Source organism: Arachis ipaensis, chromosome B9, assembly GCF_059453495.1.
Source record: "Arachis ipaensis isolate K30076 ecotype BB chromosome B9, ASM5945349v1, whole genome shotgun sequence".
Classification (NCBI taxonomy): domain Eukaryota; kingdom Viridiplantae; phylum Streptophyta; class Magnoliopsida; order Fabales; family Fabaceae; genus Arachis; species Arachis ipaensis.
The window spans coordinates 117,642,128-117,652,140 of NC_142444.1; the positions used below are offsets into that span (position 1 = coordinate 117,642,128).

General features: G+C 35.6%; 1 protein-coding gene across 2 annotated transcripts; it reads left to right on the forward strand.

Moving 5' to 3' along the window:
* Positions 1-2,018, forward strand: LOC107619014 (vacuolar protein sorting-associated protein 24 homolog 1). Of its 2 annotated transcripts, none has more exons than XM_016321218.3 (6): positions 1-451; positions 538-614; positions 703-805; positions 1,216-1,337; positions 1,409-1,603; positions 1,688-2,018. In XM_016321218.3, exons 1-6 carry the CDS (start codon positions 340-342, stop codon positions 1,766-1,768), a joined length of 690 nt encoding a protein of 229 aa, XP_016176704.1. In that variant the 5' UTR covers positions 1-339; the 3' UTR covers positions 1,769-2,018. The 2 variants fall into 2 exon arrangements, with proteins under 2 accessions (XP_016176704.1, XP_020966542.1); XM_021110883.2 differs by having other exon boundaries at positions 62-451; positions 534-614.
* The last annotated feature ends 7,995 nt before the right edge of the window (positions 2,019-10,013 follow it).

Here is a 10,013-nt window from a genome sequence, read left to right on the forward strand (position 1 = left end):
CATGCCATGATGTTTTACTGACTGCAGTAAGCTAAATTGGTGGATATTCTCTTTAACTTATATTCATAATTGGTCATTACTCATTTATATTATTGCAATTCTGAAGTTGAAATCTTGCTTTGGTGTTTATTCTTGGGAGACTTTTCAGATTGAGAATGTTTGATTCCTAAGCTTTTCGTTCTGCATAGCATCAAATTCCAATCATCTTCTTCAATTGAAAAGAATATATTTTTGAATTAATTATCTTCTGGGGTTTGCAAGATTCATTCTTTTATTTCTGATCCCAAACTAAAAACGAAGGCAGAAAAACAATTTTGTTGGTTTTGGGATTATTGAGAAATGGAGAAGGTAATAAACATTCTGAAGCCGAAGCCGAACCCTCAACAGTTGTTGAGAGATTGGCAGCGTCGCCTTCGCCAGGAGTGTCGCAACATTGAGCGCCAAATTCGCGGTATTCTCTCTTTAAACCCTAATTTCTTCTTCTCATCCTCTTCCTATTTTGTCGTGGCTGATTTTTGTGTTTTTTCAATTAGTCAGATATACAGAGAGAAGAGAAGAATGTACAAAAGGCGATTAAAGAAGCTGCCAAGAGGAACGATATGGGCTCTGCAAAGGTCAAAATTTTTGGCAGTTTTTGTTTTTTTTTTAAACTTTTGAATCTAAACGGTTCAAAGAACGAAGTCACTGTTTTGCAATTTGCAGGCCCTTGCTAAGGAACTTGTGAGATCTAAGAAAACAATAAACAGACTTTATGAAAATAAGGCACAATTGAATTCAATATCAATGCACCTTGGAGAAAGTGTGGGTAAGTTTCACCATGTTTTTATTTGGCTTATCAAATAGTGAACCTTTATCCAAGTCAGAAAAGAGTTTATGCTAGCAATTGAAAAGGAAGATTGGAGGTAATTAGGTCAGTTAGGCTGGTCAGGATCAGGATCAGGATCAGGATGGAATCAAATTCCTATTTGATGAAAAGTGCACCATCATTGTAATGGATACCCTTTTTGTGTTGTATATGTTGTTCTGTCCAAATCATAAGCTGAGAACCATTTGTTGTTGATTGAGTCAATGCACTTATAGCAGTGGTGTGACAACCATATATGTTCTTGCAACAATTGTTGTTTGGTAATTAAGTTTAGAAGTTAGTTCTCATGTTAGATTTGTGTTGTTAAAATCTTTTTATTGTGCAATTCATGGTATTGTTTGCTTTTGCAGCAATTGCTCGTACTGTGGGACATCTATCCAAGAGTGCCGAGGTTATGAAGCTTGTCAATAACCTCATGAAGGCTCCTGAAATGGCTGTGACAATGCAGGAGTTCAGCAAAGAAATGACAAAGGTATGCGAGACCACTTTCTGGTTAGAGAACATATTCGCCTTGTACTTAATCAGGAATGATGTATCTTGTAGGCAGGAGTTATCGAGGAGATAGTATACGATGCTGTTGACTCGGCTCTAGATTCTGAGGACATAGAAGACGAGATTGAAGAAGAAGTTGACAAGGTGCTGACAGAAATAGCTGGTGAGACGGCTGCAGAGCTCCCCGAAGCCATCCGGAAACAAAAGTTGAAGCAACCTGAACAAAGGGTTGGAGCCAGTGGAGGGGTATGTGCAAGTTCATTCTCTTTGTGAAAAGGCTCTTTCCTTGACACAGTTTACACTAAATTTTGGAACATTATATAAATGCAGGAAGAGGCTATAGTTGAGGGTGTTGATGATGAGGAAGAAATGGAAGAAATAAGGGCAAGACTTGCCAAAGTTAGGTCATAACTCATAAACAAGGCTTCGGTACCTAATAATATACATTGCAAGAGAAGATGTGGAGAGAAGTTTGCATCCTGTTTGTGATAGTTTGATTGGAAAAGAGAAATATGGGATGGGACAGATTGTATGTAATACACGAAAGTTGTATCAATGGGTAATAGATCTTTTGGGACTACATGATCAAGGGTCAAAAGACCTTTATCCATGATACAGGAGATTATTGTATATTCAATATTCTATGATGGCTTTAGTTAAATCAGGATGCATGAGATCCAATAATAATATAAAGAAATTAGTAATTATTAGAAATTTTTTAAATTATGGAGGATTTGGATCTGTCGAATGATGCCATTTCTTCACCACTAACCTGAGTCACTCAAGTTAGTCAAATAAGTTGTGATTAATATTTGTCTAAGTGCTTGGTACTACACAATACACATCCCTTCAGACTTACTACCTCACATGTATTGTCTTACATCTTGAGATGCCAAAATTGGAAGGGTTAAGTTACACCATGAAAAATTTTTAGATTTTGCTACTCACTTTAAATATATTAAAAATGTTTGTGTATTTATGTAAGATATGTTACTTTACTATTTTTGGCATAGCGTGCGGCTCATCACTTAAGTGATTTATTTTTTTATGATTTAGTCTTAGTTTAGTAAAGTTATTTGAAGAAAAAAACATATTTTATTTCACATATGGTAATTAAAAAGTTTGTATTTGTGTTTGTAGTTTTTAAAAGTTAGCTTTTTAAAGTTGACTTGTGTTTCAAAATTAAGATGTTTAATATAATTTTATATATTAATAAATAGGGTAAACCACTAAAAATGTAACCGAATGATTTTGTCGCTGACAAAAATACACTCGAATTTTGTTAGCGACAAAAATACCCATGATTAAATATGTATTCTCAAAACAAATATTTTCCATATACAAGTCATTTTTTGATACAAGTCCATACAAGTCTCTTTAACTTAATTCACCTCATGCATCACTATCTAACCAACTTTTCAATCAACGCGTGATGCGTGAGCATCTTTTCTATCTTTTCCTATTAAATTTGCATTTGAATTGTTAAGTTTAATCAAGATTTAAATACTTTTTAGCCACTATGAATGCTACTTTGAGTTGTATGAAATTCTATTGATTTCAGGTAGCGTTCGGATGGATTTGACGGAGTTTTATGGAAGAAGAGAAAGAAAGTGGATGATGTTGTCAACCCTGACCTCCTTGCACTCTAACGAATATAACTTGAGCTATAGAGGTCCAATTGACGTGATTTCAGCGGCATTGGAAAGCTAACTTCCAGAGCTTTCCAACGATATATAATAGTATACCCTTTTCCTCCATTTTGTTCGGCCACATTGGTGCCTAACTTGGAATTTCCCAAGTTAGGTGCCAGATGAAGACTTACACGCATAGTCAATTCGGGAATGGTGGCGCCTAACTTGAAATTTCCCAAGTTAGGTGCCAATTGAAGCCAAATCACGCCAAAGCATACTGCCATACTGGGGTGCCAGCCTTGAAGAAAGCAATGGTCCCCACGCCAATTGAAGCCAGCAATGAAGATTTTATTTTCTTTTGATTAAAATATTTTATTTTAATTACAAATAGGAAAAGATGTTATTTAATTTTAGAAAATATATTTTATATTTATTAGGATTAGATATAAAAGGGAAAAGATTTAGCCCTTCGGGCTTCTCTTCTCTCTTACCTCATTCCGCACTTTATAGTTTTTCAAAACCCTTGTTTTCTCTCTGAACCATGAGCAACTAAACCTCCATTGTTAAGGTTAGGAGCTCTGTTTATTGTATGGATTGATACTATTACTTTTCTATTTTAATTCATGTATTGATTTTAATTTCAAGAATTTATTTTTGTTCTTCATCTTATGAATCTGGGTGGAACAAAAGTATGACCTTTATTCTAATTGAGTCCTTGTAAACCTTAGAAAAGCAATTTACCTGAACAACAGCTTGAAACATAAATTCTCCTAAATTTCTAATTATCTGGACTTAACGAGATACGTAACATATAATCCTCTTATATTTAGGTAATTAGGATTTTTGTGGCACATAAACTAGTTTTGAACTTAACCCTCTAATCGGAATCAAGTGACCAAGGAATCGGCGGTTGATGAAGGTTAGAGGAGACTAAAAAGGTCTAAGGAATTAGGGTTTAGTCACATATAGTTTGCCATGAATTGACTCTTGCATGATTAAAATAGTTGGTAAGAAAAGTTAATCCGAAAAATAAACATCTCTGAAACCTTAACTGTTTTCTCCATATATTTAACAACTTGTTTACTGCTTACTTTATTAATTTTCTGAATTTACTGTTTAATGAAATTGAGACCCAAACACTCTTTTTGGCTTGTCTAACTAAGTAAATCATTCAATCATTTTTTCTTAGTCCATCAATCCTCATGGGATCGACCCTCATTCACTTGAGGTACTACTTGATACGGCCCGGTGCACTTGCCGGTTAGTTTGTGGGTTATAAATTTCGCACCAACGTGCGAATATATAACTTCTTTTTTTGAAAGGATTTTATTTCCATTTTCGAATTTTCTCAGTATTTTTGATCTACGTTCTGTTCCATCTCTGCGTTTTCTGCGTTTCTCTTCATTCGTTCTCTGCATTCTCTTTTTTTGTTTTTGTGATTTCTTCATTCTCTACGTTTTTGAAATCAACCTCTGAAATCAGTTTTGAACAGTTATCTCGTTGTTGAAGATAATGAATGATTCAAGTTCAGATTGTCAATTGAACCAGAGCGAAGTAGATTATTGTTTTCAATCCAATCAAGTGGCTGAGGTGTGCTTCGATTCTAGTTAATGTTTTTATTAGTAGTTTATGATTCTGTAGGTGAATAATATTTTTGTTTGTTAAAATTGATGTCTATCATTGATGGTTTGAATTGAAAGTAACGTAGGAATTCTGCATTAAAGAAAATATTTTTGTGTATTTGTAACAAATTTTGGTATAAACCTAAGATATTTATGTGTATTGTTTAAAAATTTTCGGTGTATGTGTACTAATAAATTCTGCATAATTCAAAATTCTTCTTCTCCCTCCTCCTCATCTTCTGCTACTTCTTCTTCTTTTTCATCATCATCATCATCATCATTTTTTTTTCTTATTCATCTTTTTCTTCTTATTTTACCTTCTTGAGTTTTTTTTTTTTCTCTCTTAAAAAGAATAAAAATAAAAAATCAAGCGAAGAACATAATGCTGTAAAATTACTTTGAAGAGGATGGAATTACATTCATTCTACTAAAAGAAAGAAAGAAATAAGGAAAAAAAGAACAAAAAAATGCAACATTAAAGGAAACATTGTTGTGTATTTGCAGCAAATTTCGGTATAAATTAAGATATTTATGTGTATTGTTAAGAATTTTTGGTGTATGTGTACTGATAAGTTCTGTATAATTCAAAACTCTTCCTCTTCCTCCTCCTCATCTTCTGCTGCTTCTTCTTCTTTTTTTTCCATCATCATCATCATCACCATCTTCTTCTTTTTTTTTCTTATTCATATTTTCCTTCTTATTTTACCTTCTCAAGTTTCTTCTTGTTTTACTCTCTTAAGAAGAATAAAAACAAAAAAAAAAAATCAAATCAAGAAGAAGAAGAAATACATAATGCTGCAAAATTACTTGGAAGATGATGAACTTACATTTATTCAACTAAAAGAAAGAAATAAATAATAAAAAAAGAAGAAAAAAATGCAGCACCAAAGGAAATATTTGTGTATTTGCAGCCAATTTCGGTATAAAACTAAGATATTTATGTGTTTTGTTTAAGAATTTTTGGTGTTTTTATATTGATAAGTTATGCATAATTTAAAACTCTTCTTCTTCCTCCTCCTCATCTTCTACTGCTGCTTCTTCTTTTATTCATCACTATCACCATCTTCTTCTTTTATTTTTTCTTATTCATCTTTTTCTACTTATTTTACCTTCTCAAGTTTCTTTTTGTTTTACTCTCTTAATAAGAATAAAAACAAAAAAAAAAATCAAATATAGAAGAAGAAGAAGAAACATATATTGCTGAAAAATTATTTGGAAGAGGATGAATTTACATTCATTCAACTAAAAGAAAGAAAGAAATAATAAAAAAAAAAAGAAGAAAAAAAATGCAGCATTAAAGGAAACATTTTTTGTGTATTTGCAACAAATTTTGGTGTAAAACTAAGATATTTATGTGTATTGTTTAAGAATTTTCAGTGTTTTTGTATTGATAAGTTCTGCATAATTTAAAACTCTTCCTCTTCCTCATCTTCTACTGTTTCTTCTTTCTCATTTTCTTATTTCATTTTCTCATAATTCTTTTCGAATTCAGCTTCGAAACTTTCTTTATTTTTTATGACGATTTTGAGAGATTTTTGAGAAATTTTGATCTTTGTTTGAATTGAGTGTTGCGGTTTTGATTGAAGGAGAAGAACTGTTTGTCATAATGGTTTTTGCACTATTCAAGAGTTGGAGAAGAGCTTGTTAACAAACAATCTAAATTGAGGGTTATTTTTGTTGGATTTAGGCCAACTTATATGAACTTCTATGCCAAAATGACTTGTATGTGTAGCAGGCCTCTTCTCAAAAAATGATTTAGAGATTGAATTTTGGTGTGGTTTTTTGCAAGCATAATTAGAAAATGAGATATTTTTATTCTTAAAATTTGGTGATTTTTCTCTGAGTATATATTTTTTTGTGATTTTTTTTGTCAATAACCAATAATACTTTTAAAAAATCACAAAAAATATATACATACTGAAAAATCACCAAATTTTAAGAATAAACATATCTCATTTTTTAATCATCCTTGCAAAAAATTGCTTCAAAATTAAATCTCTAAAGAATTTTTTGATAATACATGTTTAATGCTGGATATTTTTGTCGTATTTTTAAATTATTTGAGAGCATTTTTGTTGACAGCAAAATTCAAGTGCATTTTTATCGGTGAAAAAATTATCCGAGTACATTTTTAGTAGTTACCCTAATAAATATCTAACTTTATACTTATATTATGTCTAAATTTTACTTATACACACGTGTAGGTATTAGTTGATACCAATATCATCTATTTCATTGACCAGTGTAACATCAGATGATGATTGAAACACTTCATCAGTTACCATCATAGAAGAGAAACTACGATCCCAAATCGACGTTCCATTACCCACATTCGAAAAGAAATGCAATTTTTCTTGATTACTCATAAAGATAGTCAATTCCTCCCCTATAAAAATTGTTATCTCCAGCAGCTAACTCTGTCTTCCTCTTTTTGAAAACCATGGGTTTTTTTAGGGCTGTGATGGACTGGAATTCACACCCCATATAAAAATGATGAATCCGTTCTTTTTGGCAAGCGCACCAAAATTATCGTCAAGTAATAACCCACAGTGGAGTAGGATCGTATCAACAGAGATTGGTAGATTTGAGCAATTTTAATCAATTGGTGAATTAGTCAAGCTAAGCAGAATAGATTGTGATTGCAGAATTGTAAATGTGCAGAAATATAAATGACTCAAAAATAAAGGAAAGCAATAAATGGCAGAAACGGAAATGACAATAATGTAAAGTGCAGAAACATAAATGGCTTAATTGTAAATGGGAATGGGGATTTGCAGAATATAAAGAAAAACTATAAAGAAAGTGGAAGATAAGAATAGGGGAATTTATTGAGATAAGGAGATATTGTTCTCTTTGGATTAAATCCAGCTCATATCCTCTTCAATCATGCAACTCATTGACCTCTTGGAAATCATGATTGATTGAGCCCCAATCCCTTGGTGACTCAATCTCTCAGATCTTGATCAATAGCCAATTTCTTGGTCTAATTGCTTATGAAGAGAGATATGCTTGGTCCCTAATTATACCACACATAATCATAGGTCCAAGTAGAGGGAGGATTATATGTCACCATATCCAAACCCCAAAACCCAGATCCTACTCAAGTATGAGAAGGGATTTCTAGCATGGTTTCATGTTTCCTTTTCGAAGGTTCCCATGAAACCCATTTTGCATTCAACCCCTTTTTCCAAGGTGATTGAATGCTAAGCATGAAGAACGAAATTCCTTCTAGCAAATCAAAGAGAAGATGAAGAGAAGAAGAAATTCACTATCATTAATCTATCAAGTACAACAGAGCTCCCTCTCTCAATGAGAGGGAATTTAGCTACTCATAGCTCAAAGAATAGTACAAGAGATAGAAGAGATGATAAAGTGAAAAGTAAATCTAACTATGACTAATAGCTCAACTGCTTAACCCCTTTCTCAGTACTTTCAGGGGTTATTTATACTACTCCTAGCACTAGAAAATAAAGAAAATACAAAAAGTGAAAAGAAAAATACAATTTGGAGGGGGAAAAAACTCAATAAACGTGATCTTCCAGCTGGCGTGTGACTGGCGCTTCAGTGGCGTGCCACGCCCGGCTCTGAATCTGGCTTGGCGTGCCACACCCAACTCCTCAAGGGGCACGCCCTCCTTCATTGGCATCCCTGGCGTGCCACGCCTTCGAGCCCAAGTGGCACGCCCAGGGTTCTTTTAAGCACTTATGTAGCCTGGCGTGCCACGCCTTCGACCTCAAGTGGCACGCCCAGGCTTTCTCCCTCTTCTTCTTGCTTCTGAAAAGTTGAACTAGCGTGGCACGCCCATTATGTGTGCTTGGTCCTTCGCTGGCGTGCCACGCCCATAACTCAAGTGGCACGCCCAGGTCTTCTCTTGGTTGGTTGGTGATGCTGGCGTGCCACGCCTGAGACTTTAAGTGGCACGCCCAAGTGAAATTCTAGAGCTGGCGTGCCACGCCTTCGATACCAAGTGGCACGCCCATATGGTTGACCTCCTATCTCCCTCTCTGGAAAATATAACTGGCATGCCACGCCCAGCTTCTGGCGTGCCACGCCCAGCATTTTGCCTTGGTCCAGTGATTGGCGTGCCACGCCTGGTTCTTCAAGTGGCACGCCCATCTTTGCTTTGGCTTCCTTGAGTGTTGGCGTGCCACGTATGGATGCTCAAGTGCCACGCCAAAGTGAGGATGAAGGCTTGGCGTGCCACGCCTTCGACATCAAGTGGCACGCCCAGCTTTGCTTTGGTCTCCTTGTATGTTGGCGTGCCATGCCTGGATGCTCAAGTGGCATGCCCAAGTGACAATTTGAGGCTGGCATGCCACGCCTTCAACATCAAATGGCACGCCCAGCCTTTTGGCCTTCAATCTCTTCTCTAGAAACTTGTACTAGCGTGCCACGCCTTGCTGCTCAAGTGGCACGCCCCTTCTAGTGTGGGTCTTTTAAGCTTGGCGTGCTATGCCTGGCTTTTCAGGTGGCACGCCCAAGTGACTTTTGAAGCTGGCGTGCCACACCTTCGATACCAAGTGGCATGCCTAGGGTCTTGATTTCTTCTGGATTGATGAACTGGCGTGCCACGCCCCATGGTTCAAGTGGCACGCCCATAGTATGTGATGGGTTAGGCGTGCCACGCCCCTTTGGTGGCCTTCAACATTGCTCTCTGGAAAATTACACTGGCGTGCCACGCCCAGCTTCTGGCGTGCCACGGCCATGCAAAATGTTCAATTGTGCTTCTCTGGAATTCATAACTGGCGTGCCATGCCCAGTTCTTGGCGTGCCACGCTCATATAGAGAGCTTGAGGTTCCTTTCTGGAATTTAGTACTGGCATGCCACGCCCAGCTCCTGGCATGCCATGCCCATACAATTTTGTGGCGTTTGCTCCAAGTGGCACGCCAGTTTCACACGCCCATCTTGTTTTGTTGTTTTCTTCCCCTTTTTGATGTCTTTTTCACCTGAAATTTAGCACAAACCCATTTCAAAGCAATGTACCATAATATTCATCAAATAGTGCATGAATTGCAATAATCAAATGAGATTATGCTCTTTTATGGTCCTTTTTATGCAAGAAAAAAGGGTAGATGATGCAAGTCATCACAACACCAAACTTAAGCTTTGCTTGTCCCAAGCAAATCAATGTGAGCAGTTCTTATATAAATTGAGACTTGACCTTGAATGCATGCAACATTGTTAAGGATAAGGCTAAGTGTTTAACACATGAATATTCTATTTCAATGTCACAAAGAACTCCTAGGTTCTTGAAGGATATTTCAAGTATAAACTTCAAAGGCCTTTTTTATTGATTGTCACCTTGAAGTAGTAAAAGTTATTTCATTCTCTTTTGATTATCTTATTCCTTTCACTTTTTCTTTTTTTATCATTGACCACGACTCTAAATATTTTGTCTCAAG

Bases quoted from the DNA above. Each gene is read 5' to 3' on its own strand.
- LOC107619014 (XM_016321218.3), top strand. From the start codon at position 340: ATGGAGAAGGTAATAAACATTCTGAAGCCGAAGCCGAACCCTCAACAG. The intron at 806-1,215 runs GTAAGTTTCACC...TTGCTTTTGCAG, and splicing joins GCACCTTGGAGAAAGTGTGG to CAATTGCTCGTACTGTGGGA. The intron at 1,604-1,687 runs GTATGTGCAAGT...ATATAAATGCAG, and splicing joins GGGTTGGAGCCAGTGGAGGG to GAAGAGGCTATAGTTGAGGG.